At 41.9% G+C, this 25,378-nt stretch overlaps 1 protein-coding gene across 1 annotated transcript; it reads left to right on the top strand.

The window, feature by feature from the left end:
* Positions 1-229: 229 nt before the first annotated feature.
* On the top strand, positions 230-24,649 carry sned1 (sushi, nidogen and EGF-like domains 1; the record flags this gene model as incomplete). Its single annotated transcript, XM_083970591.1, has 32 exons — positions 230-448; positions 6,407-6,694; positions 7,469-7,609; positions 7,741-7,903; positions 7,999-8,124; positions 8,439-8,552; positions 9,051-9,164; positions 9,738-9,851; positions 11,003-11,050; positions 11,141-11,248; positions 12,658-12,750; positions 12,904-13,038; positions 13,394-13,513; positions 13,829-13,945; positions 14,539-14,682; positions 15,110-15,283; positions 15,405-15,518; positions 15,625-15,738; positions 15,847-15,960; positions 16,095-16,211; positions 16,354-16,641; positions 16,750-16,933; positions 17,148-17,260; positions 18,305-18,583; positions 18,700-18,841; positions 18,933-19,015; positions 19,882-19,980; positions 20,349-20,465; positions 23,456-23,543; positions 23,673-23,752; positions 23,850-23,877; positions 24,023-24,649. The coding sequence occupies 31 exons, from the start codon at positions 230-232 to the stop codon at positions 23,873-23,875; spliced, it is 4,176 nt and encodes a 1,391-aa protein (XP_083826717.1). The 3' UTR covers positions 23,876-23,877; positions 24,023-24,649.
* Positions 24,650-25,378: the final 729 nt, after the last annotated feature.

Raw genomic sequence — 25,378 nt, forward strand, 5'->3', positions numbered from 1 at the left:
CCCCTGTCTCACACAAGAAGCCCAGTTCACTACTAAAGGACAAGTGAGGAGAGAAAGAGGCAGAGCCACAGAGCAGTCAGGGGAGGATTCACACCGCTGTGGTTGAGAGGAGGAACGTACGGTCTTGTCCTGCTCTGCTCTGCTCTGCTCTTGTTGCCTCAGGTGTGTGTGCTCCTCCCTCCCCCTCTGTGGTGCCTGCTGTCAGCTCCATCCCTGGGTGGCTGAGGCCATGGTGTTGGTGCTGCGAGCCCTGCTGCCCTGCCTCTGCACCCTGCTCTCCCTGGACCTGCTGCCTGGGGTGGAACCTGCTGTGCCCCTGGAGGACTTCTATCCTTTCGGCCAGGACAAGGGGGACACCCAGACCATCGCTCAGGACGACGGAGGCTCCGGGATCGTGGAAATCTCTGTTGCTTTCCCCTTCTTTGGAGACCGGCACACAGGACTCTATGTGAGTACAGAGCAGTGTTTTCTACTGATGCGTGCGTGTGTGTTTATGTCTTTATATGTCAAAACGTGTGTGTGTGTGCATGCACTTGGCAGTTGGCAATTGAAACTGACATGGTGTGGATTGTATAAAAGCCTCAGGGAGATGACATTTGGCACGCGGCCAAACGCTACATTGCAGTGCCCTTAGAGAGTTTGTATATGTTTGTGTTCACTCACAAGCTCTGGTGTGTAGGCTCGTTTATAGAATATCGTGTTGCCCCCCCACCCCCGCCCCCCCACGGATGGATCCTCCATGACATTCTCTTCACTTTACATCTGCCCTCCTCATACTCTTGAGCGCTCGCAAGTGCACCCAGTGAGAGTAAGCGAGAACTTTTAGCAGAACAGTGGTAAGCTCTGTTCCACTGTGTCTACAAAGAGCTGTTAAAGGAAATGACAGTTTGTGTTCATGCTGTTGCTGCGGAGCATCTGTGAGCAGTTCTTTTTCAGAGGGAGCAGAGGGAAAATATGCACACTGGAGAGAGAGAGAGAGAGAGAGAGAGAAACAGCGCTCATGGGAGGAAGCCGAATGGTTTGACAAGGATTTTCGCGCACCACAATGAAACACACTTTGATCTGCCTTTGTCATGTATTGGGTTCAGTTCCAGCACATGGAAAGGCAAAACTCCCTTAAATCAACACCACCTGTTGTGGTTATGCATCCGCATTTGCTCTCCGTACCCCCCACCCCCTCCTCCTCCTTACTCTGTGCCCCGCCTGCCTCCTCCCCGATCAAATCATGGGCAGGGGAGGCTGAGGAGGCATGGCAACAATGGGCAAGGCCAAAGGTCATCTTTCTAATCTAAGCATCTGAGCCAAGTGAGTGAGGTCAGTCTCCCAATGAAGAAATTTTGCATCCACACAGAGTGCACTTTCAGTGGCAGAGCGTGTGAGTGCTCTGTCTTTCTAAAGGAGTTATAAACCGACTAATATGAAGCTCCTGTGTCTCCCAGCTCCTGATACATGTGTGTTTATTCTGAGTTTTGCATTGGATTCCAGTACATCTCTTCTCTTATGATGATACTAATACACAATAGTCAAATTAGACAAGATAAGACAAGTTATTTGTTGCTTTGCTGGTGAAGGAATTATCATTTGATAGAGATAAAAATCTGGGAACCTCACATTCTGAAATGTGCTGTGTTAGCTGTGATGTGATATCCTGTAGTTCACTCTGCATCTCACTGAACTGTAATTCTGTAGTCACGCAAGGCATAACAGATTGTGGCAGGCACTTGAAATTACAGTCACGCTCATTTTAAATGCCTCACCTGAATCCATTAAACATCTGCTGCAAAGCGCACGGGCCACATGGTGATCTCCGCCACCAGAGAGCCGCTTTGTACAGGTAATATTTCAGTGTGTAAATTTGCATGAATAGTTTTCTCCCAGAAGTTTGTTCCAAGCCTCTGGGCTACCGCCACATGGAAGCTGTAGAACCAAACTGATATTAGTCGGACTGTGGGTGCTGTCTTACTTTATTATCATAACTGGTTCTGTGTAGCAGTATACATGCCTCGAAACCCCCTCACAGATCTTATTAAAGCCTTTGTCCCTTCCTGTGGCAAGACATCTTATTTTTAGCAGAACAAAATACATTGGTGGATTTATGCTCTGACACAACCTTGTGACACTCAGCAACAGTGATCTCTAGTGTCCCCTAAAAAACTTTACACACATGGGGTCCCCCCAACCCCCCACCCCCCAAACCGGGTCCTGCTCCTGGTAACCAGGCTGTCCCTCTGTTATGGTTTGTGTCTGGGAGTTTTCATATGTTGCTGGGATCTCTCCTCCTCCTCCGGGTCCCCGCTCCCCTCCTCCCACGCCTCAGATAACATGGCAGAGGTCTTCCCCCTGGAACTGTCCAGCTGCTTTATCTGAGAAATGACCAATCACTTTAACAGAACACAGATGTATCTGCAAAGCGTCTTAGGAGCTTCCAAACAATGCAGTTCATGGATTAACTACTCTTACGGATGGTCAGTGTTATGAACATGAAGGAGGACATCCAAGGTCAGAGAGGAAAGAACACAAGTTTAAAAGCAGATGTGAGAAAAGATGGTTATGATCAAAGGCATTTATTGTAGATAGATACAATCTCATGGACAGTGGATAGATTCAATCTATGTGTACATGGGGAGACACGTAATGTAATTTACAGTATTAAAACATAACAGATAATAAATAAAAGCTAATGTGGCATTTGGATATAATTGGAAGTAAATAACATGTAAACTAAATTAAAATACATTTTGAAAGACGCCTGCCAAGAGCGTGTTACAGTGGAACTGAACTCTTAACAGACTCCACATCTGCTACTGCTCAGCTGCTCTTCTGAAGAGCTTCAACACTTTCATTCACTCGGTCTCACTCACCACTGTGTATGGCCCAAAGATGTGTGCATCAAGTATTATTCTTTGTGCTCTGCATGGGTGCTTTCTACATGCATTTCTGTGGTGAGAGACGTGACTGAGTGATGTTAGAAACAGTTTATCCACCATGGACAAGACATATCTGCACACTGCTACAGCCTGGCAGTGGTTCATAGAGCTTTGCATAAACACCGGAAGCGTGTTTGTGGAAAAACAAGTTATGGTTTTATGGTAGTGGTGAGGGAGGGGTGGGGTCGCCTTTTAAGATCACAGTGACGACATGACTCCAGGAAGTCACTTCACCAGCTAACAAATAGTTTGCCTGGAAACCACTCTTTCTTCTTTCTTTTTTACACTTTTGTAAAAATACATTTTTTGTTTTTGCTCTGATTAATTAAAGGGGCAGATAACATGTTAATATTGAGCTTTAGAGGTGGGTTTTCTTAAATTTTGGACAGTTTGGACCATTTTGCTAAGCTACAGTCTATAAGAGGCCCTGTTTTTCCTTACTTACTATGCTATGGTAAATTAATGTCTACACAGTTTTTGTCATGTGTTACGGCGTTAAGTCAAAACTCTTGTTTTATTTAAATGTGATGGCTTCAAATAACTGTATGAAATTCCCCTAATTGTGTTATTTGCTAAGTTTAATTGAATACATTAACCTTTAATGAGGGCGCTAATATCTTTTTACGTGTGCAATAGACTTTGTATTTGAGTCCTTCCTCACTGTTGCAGACAGGATTTATTGCCAAAGTTTAGACTCTTTGTAGATAAAGGTGAACCAGGGCTAAGAAGTTACAGGCCAAGTGCACAGTCTGTCAGACTGTAGTCACTTCCTTCGGTCTCGTCAAATAATTGGACAAGTTTGTAACTGTGAAACCTCTGTTTTTAACAAGGAAAACTAATGTTTTCCTGAGTTGATCCACGGGCACCTTTTTCATTGAGGAGTTTGCTTTGGCTTGACTTAAGCCAGATGAAAGTTTATTTTAGTCCATAAATTGCTTGGCTCTAAAGAAAACCACCAAAGCAAAATCCTGGATGTATCCGGCAAAGAATTCCCAAAAAATAACAAGGGAGATGTAGAGTGAAGTGGCACCATTGAGAGTGAGAGAAAGAAATATGGTGAGAGAGAGATGCTTCTTACAAGGCTGACTGATCGCACCTTTTTCCCCTGTGTTTCAGACCTTGGTCATGTTACAGCATAACACGAGGTAGCTCTGAACTTATTCACTCTTGCACAAAAGTGCGATGCAGAGCCTCCCTTCACTGGATGTCTGCACTAGTTAATTAGCCCTGTTGAAATTCGTGAGAAGAGGAAAATGTGTGATATGATGCAAAGAAAAATGGTCCCAAGTTCAGTTTAAATTCCTCCAAGGCCATTTCCATGTCAAAGCAGTCCCCCAAAAAATCTTAACAAGGAAGAAATACACTTGTTTAAACAGTTCCAGATGCTTCAAGAGATTGGATTAGGCGATTAAACATATTCCAGTATTGAAGTATAAACTCTATTTGGTGTTCAGCATGATTTCCTACACTAATTTTGCTGTAAGATGGTTGACTTCCAGACCGCTGCCACCACAGGTCTCTCATTAGTGGGTATGTGGGTGTGGGAGGTTTATAATTCATGTACATCCTTCCATTCATCCAGCGCAGTGCCCTCTCTCTTGTTTTGCTCACGGTATCAGATGGCGCTCTGGCTGACCTCTGGGCCCTGCCCCTGCAGTTGGTCCTCTTTTTCCCCACATTGGCCACATTCTCACCACATCACGCTGATGCAGAGGGGAAGACTGTGGTCGGGCAATTAACTGAGCTCTGTGCCATGCCAAACAAAACTTCCTCTGCTGTTTTTACAGCAAAGTCCTTCAAATTATGGTTTTCATACATGCAGGGAGCTGAGCCGAGCCATCTGACGTTGCTTTGTCACTGTCACATGCCACTCGGCTTGAATGCAGAGAGGTAACGTTCATGCCAGTGTTTAGGAGAAACAGGATAGGTGCCATGGTGGGTAGAATCTCCCCTCGCTGATAATACACAGAAATGGTGTATGAATGAAGGCCTTTCATGGGGATTCAACCCCTTCAACATAGAGAGCTCTCCCCTTCAAGTAATTTAGGATATTAAATCAGTGGTTGGTCTGACACCGGTACTTTTCTATGCCATAAACACTCACAAACGCCAATAGAGCATTTCACTCCTTTTTTCCTTTCTCCTCTAAATAAGCTTGACCCCTCCCTGAAACATTTACCTGATCTTTCTTGTATCTACAGTATAAGCAATCTCTACAGTATCATCTAGTACTACAGCAGGGAACATTGAACACTGTGACCCTTTAAATTTGTAATCCTCACTGTTGCCTGACTGCAGTTGTGTAATCCATTTTTCAAATTGTTTCAAGCTGCATTCATTTAATGAACTTAATTTCTATATTTACAACTGAACAAATGCTTTGTATAATGTGAAAGTTGTAATCCACATCTTTTCGGTTTCTTCCAGGTCTACAGAGTTTGTTTAGTGTCTTTCAACTCATTCTGCACTCTGTGACATAACTGTTTTGATTTAGTTCCACTTTTACCAACCTTATTTCTAGCTGCAGCAGGCAGCTGATTTAAATTTAAATTAAAAAATGCTGTGATGTACCAACTATACACTACCTGTACAGCAGCAAACACCACAACATAGTGGAGAATTTATCATAAGTCAAGACATGCTGGAGACCAATAGAGCTAAAAAGAAGGATACCTGAACCTATATTTGTCAGATGGACAGAATCACATCTCTAAAGCATGGCTATGCATTGTCCCTATGGGCTACATGCTGGATGTGTAAATAGGTAACTGTTAACATGTCAGCCATATAACTTTATATGCTGGTAATATGTCTACATTATGTTGATACTTTTGTGCTGCCAGTTAATACTGCTTTAAAAGTGCCAGTGAGTTGGAATCTATCAATTATTATAACTGTCAGAAAAGCCCAGAAAATCAAAAGAAAAAATCACAATTCAAAACCTAAAGACAGAAAAAGATAATTGATTTGTTGTTACCCAGTAATATTCAGGGGTACACAATCATTGACCTTTAAAAGCTGATCTTTTAGGGAGTTGATAGTTCACCATGCTACTGTGTGCAGCCTCAGTGCTGACTGCGCAGTTCTCACGGAGGGGATATGTGGACAAAGGGTGGATGGGTTCATTTAATTGGTTACTTTGCTGTTAGCAGACATCTGTGGATTTAAAGGCCATCAATGTCCTTCCTGCTGTGATGACTTTGCAGGTGCATGAGCAGAAGAAACCAGGTTTTCTCAGCTGCTGTCATTTCACGGAATAAAAGTAGCATCTGTTTGCTACATGGGAAGTGCAAACATCCGTTATGGGAACGTCCACTGCTCTGTGCTGCTGTTTGCAGCCGTGAGGTCAGAGAACCTCTGTTTGTCCACATTCGCTTCTCCTCTATCCAACCGGATAACACAGAAAAATAGTGTTAAATCTGACATGTTGAATAAAATATATTACTGTCAGTCTAACTCAAGCTGTATCTCCTCCTCAGGTTAACAACAATGGACTTGTATCTTTCCTGAGGGAGGTGTCTCAATTTACACCTGTAGCTTTTCCAATCGCTGGGGACAGGAGGGTCGTTGCACCTTTCTGGGCTGATGTGGACAACCGTCGGGCAGGGAGGGTTTTCTTCAGGGAGAGCCAGGAGCCTTCCATCCTGAGCAGGGCTGCAGCCGATGTCAGGACGTACTTCTCAGAGTTCCCAAACTTCAATGCATCTTGGGTCCTCATTGCGACATGGCACCAGGTTACTTTCTTTGGAGGCAACTCACTCACACCGGTAAGATTTCCCACTTAGCCTCAACTTTCCCACCATCACTGAGTTAGTGGTGCTCTTGTGTTTTAGGTGTCTTTATGGCCTAGATCAGGAGTACGTGATAAAGTGTCTGTATATTGGTGTGGAAAATAAATGTTTGAACAGAATTTCCCATATTGGTGTGATGTTGATTTTTGGTAACTTTATTCTCACAATAACAAGTAAACTAACAGCTAGAATAGGCTGATTGCACAGCACAGACCTAATATACTGAAGATGGAGCTGGGAACTGAACTCTACCCTCTAATCAGTAAACAACACATTTGACCCCTGACCTAGGGCTGTCTATTAGAAAATAATAACTATTGAAAAGTAATGGATAAATACTGGAAGGACCCAGCTTCACCTCCCTCTAAGTTTAGTAGAAATGCCAGTTTGATTAAAGCAACCATGACAACCTCAACTGTATAACTTATACTTAATACAAATCAACTGAAATGAACACATTTGGACTGTAGTACTATAACAGTCAAAGAATGTGTAAAAAATAAAATAATAACTCAACCTCGTCATGAACTGTTTCATTGGGGTGTAATATCTGGTCAGAAAACAGCGCAGTTGGATTTCATTGTAATGGTACCTGTGAATTCCAGACGCAAACGTCTGTTATGTCTCTACTGAGACTGAGAGTTGGGAAACTGTACCATTAATATAAAGAGTCTGTTCGATATATGCATTATAACAGAATTTCCTAGAAATCAGGAAATGGTTTAACCGAGACTGTTCTTCTCTGTGCAGGTAAATACTTTCCAAGTGGTGCTCATTACAGATGGAGAGCTTTCCTTCACTATATTCCAGTACAATAACATCACTTGGACCACAGGCATGCATGCCAGCAGTGGAGGAAACCTGGCTGGGCTAGGAGGGATCGCAGCACAGGTAAGATCACACATTTGGTGATCACATGCAGTGTGTACAGCGTGACCGTAGATCTAATGCTACAGTTTTTTCAGATGTCTTTCATTCAACAATCTTTTGTGATGTCTGCCTCCTCGTTACTCTCTTCCCAGGCAGGTTTCAATGCCGGTGACGGCAGTCGTTATTTCAACATCCCCGGCTCTCGCACAGCCGACGTGGTGAACGTGGAGGGAACCACCAACGTGGGCTACCCAGGCAGATGGGTCTTCCGTATAGACGATGCACATGTAGAAGTGGGTGGCTGCAATAACTCTGGTAAGACCTGCCTGTGAGAGATTAAGTCTTCAGTTTCTAATAACTCTTAATACTTGTTCAGCAAAGATCCCTGTTACACTGACCTCTTTCTTCAGCATCAGTGTGCCCACACCTGCGACCATGCTTGAACGGAGGCCAGTGCATTGACGACTGTATTACAGGCAACCCCTCCTTCACCTGCTCCTGCTTGGCTGGCTTCACCGGCCGACGGTGCCAGATTGGTGAGTTATGGTTGACACCGCTTCCTGCTCTGTTGTGCTTGACACACACCGCACAGTATGAATGAATAGCTCTCTCCCTGAGACCCGCCAGAAAAAATAATGTCAACTTAAAAAAAAAATTAAAAAAAATAATACTAGAAGTCACCTGAAATGCTAAAAGGGCACCCGGATATTTCCTTAATACCTGTATCAACTTCATGTCCAGTTCTCCTGGGATATTATCTATCTAACCAACCTTTTATCTTGGCCAGATGTTTTCTTATAATTAAAAAAAAGTCATAGTGCTTCCTTTGTATTTCTCCCTGACTCTGTAGATGTCGATGAATGTGCTTCATATCCTTGCCAGAATGGAGGGACTTGCAAAGATCAGATTAACAGTTTCATCTGTCAGTGTCCTCCTGGATACACTGGGATTCTGTGTGAAACAGGTACACTTCAAAACCTATATGTACTCCAGTTACCATTACAGTTTTGCATGTGTTTATCAATAAATCCTTTTTTTTATTATGTGGAAATATGTTGAAATATGACAAATTTGATTTTCAAGTAGTGACAGTTGAGCCAAATATTTTTTTTTACTGTACATTACAAATTCCACACTTATTCTCCTTCATTCTGCATGTAGCAAATTGGCTGAAGACCTGGAAAAACTCTGATTAATCAAAGTATTTTGTGCTTCATTAAGCAGTTTCCACACAAAAAAAGTATTTAGAATATCTCGGTCGATCCTCTCTGGAGCTTCTGTGCCTATTCCCACAGTCCAGCCTGTGGAGATGTATCAAACCTCTTCTAATACCTTTCACAGCCAGCAGCACATACTTGCAGAGTGAGGGGAGCAGTGTGGCGGATATATTAATCAGCTGAGTAAATATTCCACGAGCGTGTCTCACAGCCCGTGTGTATGTGTGTGTTTGTGTGTGTTGCAGACCTTGACGAGTGCAAAGACAGGCCGTGTCTCAACAACGCAGTGTGTGTACAAGGCGCTGGCAGTTTCACCTGCGTGTGTGAACCAGGTTACACTGGTGTCCTGTGTGAGACAGGTGAGCAGGGTTTTTCACAGCCCCAGGGAAAGTAGGCATCTCCCTCCAGAGGAAATATTTTCTGCTGCTTTCTACATCAAACTCAGTCATTTGGCAGATGTTTTTGTCCAAAGAGTTTCCCAGTCTGTGTAGACAAATGGGTCCAAGTCGAGGTTATAGTTGAGTTGATTTGCAAACAACTTTTTTTGACTCGGGTCACAAACTGCAGCAATGACCTGCAGTGAGAAAGTTCACTGAAGTCAGGTGGGTTTCCATAAAGCCGTTTGTTAATCTCTCCCCTCTTGTGATTGATTGTTGATGAAACATGATCCCAGTGTGGAATTAAATTATCAGACTCTGCACAGTTCATGGATCCTTGTTTCTACATGAGACCGGATTACTCTTAATACCAGACACCTGGTCAATGAAACTCTATGCTTTCAGAAAGGAAATTCAGTGCTCTTAATCCAGCTCAGTGTCTTTGACACTGACAAAATCTTGCAGTTTCATGTGAAGACTGCAAAATCTCAATATGAAACTGAATCATCAGCTGATAAACTTCCCTCCTCTGTTTGTTTTTTGTGTTTCCTCCAGACATAAACGAATGTGAGTCACAGCCCTGTCTGAATGGAGGAGAGTGCATCGATCAGGTGGCCAACTTCACCTGTGTTTGTCCCTCTGCCTACACTGGAACACACTGTGAGACAGGTGACTTGAATGCAAATTCAAAATGTTCAAAAATAGTTAATAATGGAAAAAAAAATGTTTTATTTTTATAGAAATTGTTCACATAGTCTGCAAGTATGACTTTCTCCTTTCGGTTTGGCTTTCCTGAAAGGTAACATTTTTCCGCCTGGACCTAACACAAAGGGAATCCTATCATACTTCTTTGAGAGAAAAATGAATGTTTATGGCAACAACCTTTATGTAAGAGAGCTGGTTCTGTTGCACCTTGCCACTGCATACTTTATCACATTCTCTATTTGCTGTCAACAAACAGCATGTTTTTATGGTACAGTACTTACCAGTCATACATTTTTGAATAGCAAGAAACCAAATTGCTCCTAAACCTCAGTAAATATTTGTTTAACCCCTTTGGACTGGTCAAAGATTTCAGTACCCCAAAATCATAGCTATTATAATTTGCAATCCTGCCTATGAAGTCAGCATGTTTGCTGACACAAACATTTGCCACAGTTTATCTGTGATTGAGGTTATGCTGGTTGTCCAATTTCATATCAGTCTGGTGATGTGTCAGTTTTGCTTTTTGCTATCTGCAGACTTAAGTTTAAATTTGACAACAAATATATTGGCCAATATTCTGGTTTATATAAATGCATTGCATAAACCAACATTTTTGATTAAAAACAAAATCAAATTTGGCTGAGTTGGAGAATTACAGTATGTTTCCAGTGTACTTTAGTGAACAAACATACACTGTTATTTCAGCATTTGTCTGTATTGTATAAGGCTGTATCTCACATGTATCTTATATACTGTGTCACATCTTTCTCACTGTTCTCTCAGTATCCTTGATGATATCTAGCCATGCAGATAGTTTATTTTTGGTCCACAGCTTTCACAGGGTCTGTTTCCTGTATAGAAAATACTGAAGATAAATATGCAATCATCTGAGCAACAGGGACATGGTTGTTTATGGTATTTATTTTACAAAACTAAAAGAATATGACTGAATTACAATCAACTCTTCTTTGGGATGATACCATACATCTCGAAGAAAACCTGGAAAAATACCCCAAAGTATCTGCATTGCTTGATATCCCCAGAGGTGAGGAAAATGTGTTTTATTGTCAATTAAGCGAATCCACCCTTCAAACATTCATATGTTCTGTTCTCAGAATTTGTGACGCTTCAGGTTAATTCAACTGAGGCAGAAAACCAAACAGGTAAAAGCAAGTACAGCTACAGCTTTGCCAGAATTTTTCACATTCAGTTTGATTCTTACACCACATCCTGCCCTGCTTTTCCATCTGCAGCCTTGTGTGAAGAGGAAAACTGCAAGAAGCACCAAATTTGTGAATACACCAGCTCCGGACTCTACAACTGTACATGTGCTCCAGGCTTCTATGGTGACAATTGTGAAGGTATTGTGCACTTGGCTCGGCTGACGGCTACTGCAGGCAGCTGGGCAGGTAGAGAGCAGACTGGGGTATTTGAAGAGGAGCTGTGCTATCCCACAGGAATTTGGAGCTCTGCCCTGGAAGAGGCTGCTGTGATGATGGATTATTGTAATTATCAAAACTGACACGGCCTCGCCCAGTTTACTACAGGAACCAGTCGCTTGATGTTGTGAATAATTGTTTTACAGCACATTTTATTAGTTTACCAACAAGAGGAAGTGCTTTGTCTAGACTTAAAAAGGCGTCTTTATGAGTCAAAGCTGGTCTTTGGTATTCAGGTCATTTCTTCAGACAGAGCTGTTGAAATATGCATGCTTCCACACCGCTACTTGTTTCTCTGGAAGTTGGCCATTGCACCACACTATAGTTTCAAGCGCAGCTGCTGCTTGCATAACTATAAAGCAATTTGAACACAAAATATTCTCTATCATCCTCCACTAATGCTGCATGCCTTCCTTTCATTAATGTATATTAAGTCATTTGGTATTATGTGTAGTCCCTGAATCAAATTACATTTGTTTTAGGAAATAGCCTCTGTGCCCTTTAAAGCTAATCTGGGCTCCCCTGAGAGGTTACTGTCACCCACTGATAGCAGTTGCTGCCTTATTTCCCACCAAAAGCTCTTTTATAGTATTTGAGCTATTGCAAATGCATGCTACTTCTCACCCTTGAGCTGAAATAACTATCAGTGCTTATATAGGCTCTCTTAAATCTCCCAAATACTTTCCTGCCTGGCTCACTTGGAAGGCACAGTGGAAAAAGGAGCATGATCCTCAAGGAAGAGAAAGTAGTGGGACTCAGAAGTGCCTAATCAGGCTCAGATCAAAGGGCCTGGGCCGCACAGGTGGCCAATGAAAGTGGCTCTTGCAAATTAACAATCCATTAATTGCCCCCAGGGCTATACGTTTTGGTCACAAAATATGCTCCATATCATCAGAAAAATAATACCCTCCACCGAGCTCCTGGGACTTCAAAGGGAAGCCATTTAGCTGTGATATGGCCAATTCCTTTGATCCACTGCTGCAATTAGGAAAGAGAGGAAAATAAAAACATTCTTATAATTTGTACAGAACGGATGTGCAGTGAGCTGACTGGTAATCTTCTGGTCCTGTGAACTTTGTTGGAAAAGATTAAGGAAAGAGAAATGACAGCAAATCAATATATAGTTTACAGTATAGCTGATGAAAGACGCTCAGCATATGGTACACATGTTGACCATTTATACCTTCTGTCTATGTTTACACTTAGGCCAACCCTGAAAACTTCATTTAAGTATTTTCTTTCAAGTAGCTGGAGCAAACTTTCCAGCTTCTCTCTCTCTCATTCTCTCTCTCACACACACTCTCTCTGTCTCTCTTCCTCTCTTTCTGCAGAGGAATGCCCTTGCCAGAATGGGGGTGTCTGTGTGGACATCAATGGGACTTGTGAATGCCCTTCAGGCTACACAGGACTCTACTGTCAGTTTGGTGAGTATGACATGTATAATCCTATCTGGTGTCCCGCAAGAGCTTTGATGAATGTGAAAACAAATATTGATCGCTGCAAGATCACAAATGTCTCCAACCAGAAGCCATTTTTCCAAAACTTTGTCAACCTGTCTCACAACCCCTTTCTCCCAGAAGTAACCCAGACACCATGCAGTAACAGCAGGCCGTGTCCTGATGGAGGCCCTTGTCTGGAGTATGGAGGAACCTACCTGTGTACATGTCAGACTAGTGGAGTTGAACTAGATCACAAGGACTTCTACCCCTATGGTAAGAGCCTCAGGCACCAACCCAACAACAGGGCACTTTACAGCTATGTGTCATTGCATGAACAGCTGGTTACTATAGCGACAAACACATTTATAAACACACCAGCCTTGACAAGTGTCATTTTCTACTTAAAACCGAATGGTCACATTTGCAGTTCACGTTTATGATGTGGAGAGAGGTTTCTAAATGATTGATGCTGTTGTTGAATGCTTTTGTAAGATTTGTATTTGATCCAATCATAAAATAGCAAATAATGTGTGTTTTAAAGGTTGGACCAAGCCCGAATGCTTGAGTAAAATTTAGGAGGTCTACCAGTGCAATGGAACACAGTCAAGTCTCGGTGTGTGTTTTTCAGTACAGCCCCGATCGGTCTGTGACTCCTCTCCATGTCTGAATGGGGGCTACTGCTACGAGCGGGATGGAGGCTACACCTGCGAATGCAAATACGGATACTGGGGGAAGCACTGTGAGAAAGGTAGCATAACTGATGAAAAACACCAGAAGAATACCTTCACGTGAACTTTTGAAGCACCATTATCAAATCATGCCACAGACTTGTGGGTTATTGCTCAAGCTCCAACCCAGCTTTAATGCAGCAGGAAACATGTCATTACTCGTAAAGCTGTTTGAAATATTACAACGCTGAAAGGCTTATGATAATTTGTTCTTATGACTGAGTTCTGAGCTATTTTCCCGAATTATGACTTGAATTGCAATGTACTGGAACAGATTTATTTTGTGTGATTAAAGACTAGAGTCAAATATTCTCTCTCTCCTTGCCCCTTTCCAGTCAGGCTCAATACCTGCGCTTCTGCTCCCTGCCGCAATGGAGGCTCGTGTAAGGAGGAGGCGGGGGGCTACAGATGCGTATGTCCTTTCAGATTCACTGGAAAACACTGTGAAGTGGGTGAGTGCCAAGTTCAAGTAGTACTCAAATCATTTTGTTCTCAGTTAACAAAGAAACTGTATTTCTTGCAAATGGACGTGAAAGCACAAGTCACAGGTCTGAGAGTGGTTTTAGACTCTGGGCTGTATTTTATTTGCCTTTTTAATAAGGTCAGAAAAAACATCATAATTTTATCTGAGGAACGTCAGAAGTAGAGAATTTTTTACTCAGAATGACGCTGAAAAGCTCAAATATAGGCTTTTATTACACGTCACTCAGATTAAAGTCTTTAAAAAATACAATTAATTCAGAATGCATATGCCATAATTCTGGCCAAAAAAATAGATTTCATTACTCCACTGCTGTTGACAGTGCACTGACTACCTGTGTCTCTAAAGGAAGATTTAAAATGTAACTCTCATCCTCCACTGCCTTTCTTTTAGAAGTTCTCTGAGAAGTTGTCCCCTGTTTTTATGGCTCTACACTGTTGCCCTCTCTATGGGTCTTAGTTTTTCAAATCGTCTCCTTCTTCTTCTTTCTTTTTCTTATTGTAATTATTGTTATTAGCATCACTATTGTCATTATTCATTATCAGTGTGTATGTTTTCTTACAGGGAAGCCAGACCCCTGTGCCTCTAGTCCCTGTCTAAATGGGGGGACATGTTTTCACTATATCGGGAAGTATAAATGTGAATGCACTGAAGACTTCAGCGGCAGACACTGTGAAGTAAGCAGGAGCACAGTGCAAACTTCATCCGGTAAGCAAACTGTCACCACACGACAATGTCCAAGTCTTGCTCTGGTGCTGAACTTTGTACAATGTTGACTTTTAATAGATTGGTGCAAGCAGGGGAACTCCTGAGCTATTAAGTGTAGAGATACTGGCTTTCCATCTGAAGATAATCTTAGCAGTGTTGCTGCACTGACGGACCCACATATACAGATATAGTACGGCTGCATAAACTATATAAAGTAAGACCTGATTAGACTTGATGATTCATGTCTACACACTTTAACATGCATGCTGGAGGTAATTTTAGGAGGACAGAAACAGAGTGCCGGGGTGGAAAACACCTCTGTTGCCATTAGTATCTCCTGGATGAGCTCCTTTAAGCCACAGTGTTTGTGAGCTTGTGTTACTATGCAGCCGCGCTGACATTATCAGCGTGTTTGTATTCATTTCAGAGCTGAGCTGTGGGCCGCCCCCACAAGTGAAGCACGCTGAAGTCCAGTTCTCCTCAACAACACCAGGCTCCATGGCTGTGTATATATGCCACTCCGGCTTCAAGCTAGTGCCCAGAGCCACCCAGAGCATCTGTGGTATTCAGGGAGCCTGGAGCCAGCCACCCATTTGTGAGGGTCTGTAACACACTAGCACATGGACACGCACTCAAAACAAGAACAGACTTTCAATAACAAAGATCCTAATTGCCATTATTACAAAGGCAGAAGTTGATCTTTTTGTTTCTTATCATTGCAGAGATCAATCAGTGCCTATCACAGCCTTGTCTTAACGGTGGTACATGTCGAAACCAGGTAGGATCTTACCAGTGTGAGTGTAAAGATGGCTTCAGCGGAAATCGCTGTCAAACAGGTACAGACAAATCACACTCTCCTTATATTAGATGCTGAAATTCAATCGTATCTGCATGTATATTATAGATAGCACCTGTGGACATGTGTGTTTCTTCTCCTTTAAGACATAAATGAATGCCAGTCAGAGCCCTGTAAGCATGGGGGGACATGCGAGGACCAGCCTGGCTCCTACTTGTGCCATTGTCCACAAGGCTTCAAAGGCCACAGCTGTGAAATAGGTATTGTGTTCACTCAACCTGCCACACTTTTTTAAACTTTATATACTATTTCAACGTACGGATTATGCAGGACAGCAATCACAACATACTGTAAATATCTGTGTGCAGAGCAGGACGCATGCGATTCCAACCCCTGTCTAAATGGAGGTGTGTGTCGAGGATACAGAAGGCATTATTTGTGCGTGTGCAAAGACGGCTTCTTTGGGGACCAATGCCAGATGTGTAAGTGGCATAAGACTGCCTCACGAGTCGTGTGTTTTATCAGTGTTATCAATCAGTTCACTCCCACTTTATGAAGTGCAGACAGTTGTGCATGAGCCATATCTGAGCAACTGTATATCTTTGTCGCCCCCTAGTGGAAGACCCGTGTGTACTGCAACTTTGTGGAAACCGCGGTGTCTGCAAGACTGACAGGAGAGGAAACTACAACTGTGTTTGCAAAACAGGATACACAGGCAAAGACTGTGAGAAAGGTCAGTTATGAGTCATACCACACTGCATCAGTGCCCACTTCAAACATCTTGTCATTTATCATCCCATGCCCTGCAGCTCATCCATTGTATTCAAAAGATAACTCTGTTTAGATTATACATGTGAGGTTTCCACTGTTCCCAGACTTGTTGCCTCCCTCTGGTCTCCATGTGCTTCGTGTGGAGGAGAACGAGGTGGAGCTGCGCTGGGATGAGCCAGAGCCCTCTCAAAGCCTAATAAGCGGGTTTGCTGTCACGTACGCTCCCCTGGGCCACAGCGATCCCAAAACAGATTACCTGGACAGGCAGCAGTCCACCCACGTTATGCGAGGCCTAGTGCCTGGCCTGCTCTACAACATCTCCACCTTCTCCATCAAACGCAGCAGCAACAGAAAAGACTCGAGCCAGCCTGCTACCGCCCTGATACGCACCAGTGAGTACATTCCTTAATGCAGTGGTAAGTAAGTGTTGCTGTCTATGTATCCATATGAGTTTGAATTCTTATATGACTTTCCACATGTAAATGTGTGTGTCTGTGTAGGACCTCAGCCGGTGGAGCAGCTGCAGTTGGTCAATGTGTCTTCATCTCAAGTGTGGCTCAGCTGGCTGGTTCAGGCAGCTCGTCACGCAGCGGTCAGCAGGGTGCACGTGTCCTTGCTGCCTTCAGATGGGAGTGAGGCTCGTACTGCAGTGCTCAACACCAGCACCACCGACTACACTTTCAGGTTAGATTTATGAATGTTGCCTCAAATTGGACACAGATAACCCATGATGTCCTGTACCTGTACTGACTTCCAGCATTAGGAGCTGCACTTTGAATGGTTTACTTTAGGATAATATAACCTACAACCACTAGAGGGCGCTGTTCCATCATTTTTCTGAAGCCATGATGCTTAGTTCACTCTAGTGCACGTTTGTGTACCTCTCCCTGTTTATCAGTTCCTTACGACCTGGTCAGATGTACACAGTGGATGTGCTGACGCAAAGTGGAATCCGACCAGATGAGTTTCCCTCCACCAGCCACTCAGCTGGACCCCTGCAGTTCTGGACAAGTAGGTTTTCTCACCATTTAGCTGTCAGTGAAACGGTATGGTATTAACTCACCTGCTGGTTGTCCACAACACTAGTCCTTCTCATTAAGAAATTACAGTGCATATCTATGAATATCAGCAGAGAATGTATGTGTCACATTAGATGTTAAGAATTATCTTTGTTATCTTGTGTTTTCTCATTGTAAAAGTATTATTAGCATTTAGCTTGTGTTTATGTGCCTTTTTTTCTATAACTTGCCACATATAAGAAGTGATAGTGAATGTCTGTAAAATCAGTAAATGATGCTAACATAATGAAATATAGTAGTGTGAGCCCATTTAAGAATTAATCAAGGGTTCATTTATTCATAAAAACACTTTAAACTTACTAAAAATCACATAATTATTGTGGTAACAAATATTGTAAAAACCATTGTCTGTAACCTGTTAATAACAAATATAGAGGTATATCAAGCAAACTGAAACTTAAAACTTATTATGTTACCGCATTTTATGTTATGACATTACCATTCTGAGCAGTACGTCACTCTTATCCTGAGCAAAGGACAGAAAGTGGTGACTGTGTTCTTTAAACAACATAGAGAGTTAAATGCATTTCATATTCTTTTGTTTACTACTGTATATCGTGATCATCAAGTTAAGCTTGTCCTGCAAATGTCTCCCACACAAGCCAGTCTGTTTGACATCATCAATGTGAGTAAATGAGTTTGGCTGAACTCCAAAACAAAAGTATGTGGGAGTGTTGTATGTTTAATTTAGTAACCTTTTATCAGGTGTCTCCTTTCTGTAATGTATTAAAGGTAATATAAGGGCACTTGACTAAAATAATTGATTTATTCTTACATTCAGTAAGTACATTTGGATCTATTCAAAGGGATAGTGTATTATAGTTATAGTAGAAGTGTCTATGCAGCTTAGTTCTACATGACAGACAAAATCTACCAGCAGCATACAGGTTTGGTTAACACATAATTTTAAACCACAGCCAAAAAAAAGTTAATGGCATCCATTCAGCATCTGACCATTTACATGTGTTTCCCTCAGGGCCTCTCCCCCCACAGAACCTCTCCCTGTCACATGTGACCACTAACTCAGCACTGATCACCTGGAGCCGCCACCCGAGAAATGTCCCAGATGGCTTTGTGGTCAACGTGACCCGAGGGTTGAATACCAGGAGTCGCTTCCTGCCCAACGGGAAGTTAGGATCATATACCCTCCGTGAACTGACACCAGGACAACACTATTATGTAGCTCTAACATCCGTCAAAAACACAGGGCAGGATCAGGTCCACAGCATACCTCAGCACTTAGCCTTCACTACATGTGAGTGTCTGCGAGAGCTTCTCGTAACCCTTCCATCCGGTCGAAATCTGACTTCACTGAAGCTTTCATTTGGTTATTAATGGGTGTTTTTTGAATCAAATGATGTTGTCATATAGTGCCAATGGAGGCCAGATCACCAAGAAGAGAAAGGCCAACAGCAACAGGACAGGGCAGTCAAGCTGGACGCACACCTCCCCCATCCCAGCCTCAGGACCGGGGAGGCACTGCAGAAACAGAAAACTCAGAGGAACTACCCAGGTACAGTTTGCAGCCATAAAAACATTACACTTAATACAAATATAAGAGTTTGTTTTCTATCTGGCAGTTTTGTTTTGTTTCTGTCTTGCAGATACACAGAGCTCATTGACAGGAGGGGAAAGATAACAGCCAAGTTCACCCATTTACCTCGAAAGCCCATTCGACATCGGAATAGTAAGTACATGTAGGAGCATTTAGTTGCGAGTCATGACTGTAACTCTGTTTGACAAATGTTCTAAAACATCTAATGTGTTGTACTATACAGTAATTCATGCTGAATGTAATGCTGCCATGTTAATATTTGACATAACCAATAATGTAATTTATTCTGCTTCTAAGCAGAAAGGAAACTATTACATTCCCTAACATCTATTAAACTAACATGTAACAACGCACCATTGAAACTTGCTCAGGATGTTCAAACAATGAAAGAGTTATCTTATTTGCTTATCTTGATGCACATGGAATAACTTAAGTCATGGTCCTATAACCATATGGTTCAAACCAAGGCCTGTCTGGATGAAATATAGCTGGTCCTCTAATGTAAACTGGGCTCTGTGCTATCACACAAACACAACCACTTTATCTAAAGCACGTTGTCCACTTTATCTTGCAGCTTTTGATAAAGAGAGACAAGTCGGGGGGGGGGGGGAATACTTTCTGTAATAATTTTTCTTTCTTTTGATTTTTATATGATAATTTTTTGTAATGTATTTTTCACTTTTTTAAGTTAATGTAGTGCAGAGGTCTTTAGCCTATGGTCTAAACAGAAAAACTGTTCTACAGATGTTATCTTGTGCTGTAGGGAATACGCTTCCTTTCTTCCTTCTTTTTAACATTGTTACACCCATGATGTCATATTATGGTTTTGGCCAGATTGTCAAATCAGTAATGTTGTAATTCATTCTTCCAGGCCGGGGAATGTGCACAAAACCTGTCTCATTTAGTGGGACATCCCAGTTTAGCTGCAGTCGGACTGCAGTCTGTCATTCATTTAGACTTTCTAGACTTATTCATGACAGGAAATGTTTTCCTTGCAGAACCTGACCCACCGATTAGATTAGAGAAGATGGAAGAAACAACAAACAAAATCAGCCTTGCTCTAGAGATTCAAGAGGAAGGTTTAAAAACGAAGCCTGGTAGGTGTTTTGCTGTTGGCTCCAACAGATGTCACATCTACACATGTAATTGATCCCAGCTGATGTGTTACACATTTATTAGATTTATGTCCTGTTGGAAAGAGACCACTTACTAATTGGTCGACATGTTGTCTTTGGTGTTGTGAGTATTTGCCAAGTGCTGTCATTGATGTCTGTGAGGAAATGACTATGAGAGAGAGCTGTAACTTACAGGAAGGCAGATTGAGAAAAAGAGATAGAGTGGTCTCAGAGTTGGAGTGTATTTACTCATGGTATCAGCTGAAGATAATGTTGAGTAGTGGGCCTGAAACCTGAGACCCCCTACTCATTCTGTACTGTGGATGTTAATGGCAGCTGTTGTCTTTTAGAGTCGCCCCAGGACTGCCGCAGTCTGCCCTGCCAGAACGGGGGTACATGTGTGAACGGAGGTGATTCCTTCATCTGCGACTGCACAGTGGGGTTCAAAGGCAGACAGTGTGAACTCTGTAAGTCCATGTGATTTCTTTCCACACGCACACAGGCCACTTTTTGACAGACGAGTAAAGATTAATGTTTTCAGGTCGCTAAGCAAGAACTTTCTCTAGTGAGACAGATTTTTGTCTCAAACAACCGAGTGAGGTCAGTAGCGTCATGTACCTTATTCTATCCATCTATTTAATATAAGGTTCTTTAGCCTTTTCCACCTGAAGTCTATTTCACAAACAAGACCTAAAGTCTTGTTGTCTTAATAAGATTAAGAATCCACTTTCATGCCACTGTCTGCTATACCCTGCTCAGCCTCAGCAGTTTGAGAAAGTTGATGCAAACATCAGCATGCTTAACATGCACATTTTCAGCAGGTATAATGATATCCCAGATATGTGCAGGTATTTGGACATACAGTAACCCAGAGTACTGGACAAATGAAACTTTTGACCTAATGATGATTCTGCCAGAAAAGTCAGAGGATCACTTAAAGCAGAAGTAAGCGGAATGTTTGTGTTAATATAAGTCTTAAATAGTTAAATCTTCCGACAGCAATCACTTATATAGAGTGTTTGGTCCGAAACACGGGTCTGTCAGTCACTCTGCTCTGCTGTAAGCTGAGGAGAAAACTTCTTGTATACTTCCTTGTATCCTACAATCTTTATCCAATGAGGAGAGAGAACGACATAAAGGGGCAGTCCTCTCTGTGTGTGCAGCCAAGGGATGCGCGTGAATGTGGTGACGTAGGGACGAGGACCAATAGATCCATGACGAGGGCGGGGGCTGCTAACTCCATCGGCTGACAAGAAGTTAGCCAAAACGACCGGATCGCTTACTTCTGCTTTAAGTTATTGCAATTCATCCTGAGAGGGAGATAGATGTCTGTTTCATTATATATATATCTTTCAAGGCATTTCATTGAAAATAACAACAACAACCATTTGATGCCACTACCTGAAGAGTCTGTGTGCTCACTGACGTCAGAGTGATACAAACAATTTATTTTGCAAGTTAAGATCATCATCTCTGAGGGGCCATTAATGTGGGAACAAAAATGTCATGGCTATGACAAAACAACCTGTTTATCAAAGGCCCAGTCATAGGAAAGAACTGGATGTTTGCTGCACAGAGACTCCGTGATGACCACTGTTACCTCACCACAGGGGTGTCCTGGGTTTCTGTGCAGTTTGCTTATTGAATTGGAAACTCTCTATAAATAAATCCTAGAATTACGATCGGTAAAGCAGAAAATTGATAATAATTGACAATACTATTCCACGAAAACAGAAACACATCTTGAGGCTTTAAATAAACCTGATACCAGTGGTGTTTATCTGCTTTTCCAGAGTGATTTGAAAGAGAGTTTTCCATCCACCCACTATGTGTCAGTCTCAGATTGTTAACGTGAAGTGTTATACATGTTAGATTTACATTGTATCATGTAGACCGTCAGGCAGCACTGAGCTATGTATGGACCTCTGGATTCTTAAAAGGAAATCACTGACAGTAATGTTGAACCCACTGACATTCATGAATGGCTTGGTTAACTTTAAGGCTCAGGGGCATGAATGTCCAACATGAATACAGCGTCAACAAAGGCACAAAGCACCGTATTATTTACCCTGTGCTACTTCAAGGACCCAGTGTTACATTTATAACACAGTGTTTCTTTTGAGTGTTTCAGGGGGTGGTTGAAAACAGCGTTCTTTACATTGTATGTGTCAGCAATATATTATCTATGGACAATACAGCGCTCTGTTCTCAGTCTACTCCATCTTTGATGTATCTTTTCTGTGTCATCTAATCTTGAATGGTGCACAGTTAAGAAAAGGAGTGTGCATCTATGACACTGAAGTTAAATAATTCAAAGATTTTTGATAAATTAAGTGCATTTTCAATCATTCTTTATTTGTATAGCAACTTTCGTACAACGAGTGTCACACAGAGTGCTTTACAGAATAAAAGCAATGAAGACCCCCTTCCTGACACACTCATCACAACACCACCTCCATCCCCACCCCCGTGCACACGCAGAGCAGTTAAGAAGTTATAAATGAAAAGAATAAAAGAAAAGACAATAATAACAGGAAACGAAGAGGCACCACTGTGGTTTTGAAGAAACACAGATGACTGGAAAACAAAGATAAAGATAGAATGATGATAATAATAATAAGATGCAAAAAAATCCACAAAAAGAGATACACATCCCTCAACAGTCAAATTCCTCAAACTTTTAAATGACTGCAGACATTGCCATTCATTTCTCAGCAGAGCTGTGACTTGAACCACTAAATGTACCCGTGACAGGCTGTAACTGGGAAACTGCCTGGAGGAAAAGTTATCACTACCACCACTACTACTTAGTATGGAGGGCAGCCACTAGCATTAATGCATTATCTACACTGTCCACACGCTTCTTGGAGCTAGTGATAGTGGGATCAGGTTTAAAACATCAAAGCAATTGATTACATGGCTCCAATATTAATGCACAGATACAACTGGGAGCATGGATAGATTATAACTTCTCCCCCAGCATGAATGTATTAATATAGATCATTATTTAGATCATCAGTGTCTATTCCACGATGCTTGTATGAATTATCAATTTCCCTCAATTCATTCATTACCAAACACATCTTTTTTTTTCTCAGTGTTTTTCCACACTGACTAATGAAAACGTTTTTTCTATATGTAGCCTAAACTCTCTCTTCACCACTCAAACACAGTAAAGTAGTGAAAATACAGTGAAATCTTGGGAGAATGCCAGTTTTATTTCACTAATAACTGGATGTGTTTGAGGAGACGCTGGACATACCCTCAGCCGTCTTCAGCTCTTTTCTTCACCTAAACATCCAGCGTCAGATTGTTTAAACATTCCTTTCCTAAAACCATCCATCAGCCGCAGAGAAGGGCCCAGCTCCATCCCACATGACTCCTAAACCATCCAGCAGATTGCTCCTTGGTGACAGTACTTCAAACTTTTTTTTTTTACCTTATGTTGTGTTTGCAGCATGCCAGCGAGTGCCACACCCGTGTACCCGAATCTACTCTGAAACCAAGAGTGTGCCTGTGTGGGAGGGTGGAGTGTGCCACTACCTGTAAGTCTCATCATGCACAGCTGTCCTGTTCTGCACTTGCATGCATCAAAATTGCAAATCTTATGTAACACAAAGCTTCTGGTGTAATCTAATGGAGCAACTGGATTTTCCTTATATATCTATTGCCAGGTACAAAAGAACATATAAAGTACAGCAGGATGTCTGTTATCGAGAGATTTGTGAACCCGTGCTTCCCAAGAAAAGTCAGAGTAAGTTCAAAAAGCTGGTTGAACAGTGATCAAGTGGTTTTCAGCAAATATAACCAATGCCATTCTTTTCATACACTGGTGTTAACTTTCTTAACAGTCAGAAGAACAAACAGACAACAGTAAAGGTTTGTCTTCTTGAACACAATCAATATAATGCTATTTTTAGTGGTGAGATGTTTCCTCCAACCACATATATTCATCTCTACTACATCAGATTACAAGATGTTCAACACTTCTCTTAAAAATGAGTGTTTTCTTTCTTTCTTCCAGAGCACTTGGACACTGATGAAAGGACTGTCATCGCTGTCATGTGAAAAACCTCCCTGCTTCAATTTTGGTTGTTATAATCTACTTGAAGTAACTGATTATGGTCATTTTTGTGCTGAAAAACCCTGTCAGAACCCACTGTAACGTTTCACACACAGGTCGTCAGTCATCTGAAAATGAGCTTCCATTTCTTAATCCCTGACAACTGTGTTTGTAGCTCCCTGCTTCATGAAGAGGCTTCCATCAATCAAAGGAAAATGGCCCAAATCATTTGTCATTTCTGATGTTTGATGACTGATTTTTCATACAAACACTTGTATGCAGATATTAATGGTAAGCAGTCCACTGCAGTGCATCAGAGACTTTATATACCTCATTTCCATGTCCATGCTGACACATTAGGAGAGGTTTTTTTTTATTTTATTTGTGATTCAGCTGCAGGTTTGTCCCTCAGGGAAATAACTGTAGAGCGTTCCAGTCCCAGTCTTTTCCTTATACCTGCCCCGTCATCTCCTTGTAAAGACAATGGGAAATGTATATTTTTTTTCCACATGCCATAAATTCATCTCTTCTTCTGACAATGGTGCACAGTGTTTTTTTGTGTGTATAAATATATTTCTCCTTGTCTCAGCAGGCATCACTGCTCGCTACTCTGTAAATAGTGTTTATAGGCCATTTTGTAGGTGAATATTTTAATAATAAAAAGGTTAAAATGTTTTGTGTTTCCAGTCTCTTTTTTGCTTTGATGTTTTTTATCCTGAATTGAACCTTTAATAAATACTGTACCCATTTTTTTTACTGGGTTTGTGTCGATGATTCAAACAAATTAATTCCTTTTAAAAGACGTCACCATCACACAGACACGGTCAATATCTCTCTTTTTTTAAAATCTGTTTTGCAGTTAATTCTTGTGAAAAGAAAAAGAAAAGAAGAAACACTATCTGTGCTTCTGTTCAGATTACATCATTGGCTAACTACATCATCAAGCGATGAGCACAGACAGGAAAAAAGACTAACTCCTGCCTTGTCTTTAATCCAGAGGAGGCAGAGACATGCCCAAAAGGCACAACACACAATGGGCAGGTCTGATGATCAGTTATGCCACTGATCCACCCAGGTAACCACAGAATCAGGAAAATACACTCTCACAGGTGGCCCTATGAACACAGAACAACCTGGCACCCAAAATAAGACTTCTGTTACTCCCTCACCCTGTCTACAAGAGTGACAAAGGAAAACATGAATGAGTACCTGCAAATCCAAATACCACTATACAGGGCAGGAGGGGTCACAGACAATGATGTTAAGTAAATGTGTCATCGTACTTGCCAGATGGAAAATTAGCACACTGTAATCATC

Source organism: Trachurus trachurus (assembly GCF_905171665.1).
Source record: "Trachurus trachurus genome assembly, chromosome: 4".
NCBI lineage: Eukaryota > Metazoa > Chordata > Actinopteri > Carangiformes > Carangidae > Trachurus > Trachurus trachurus.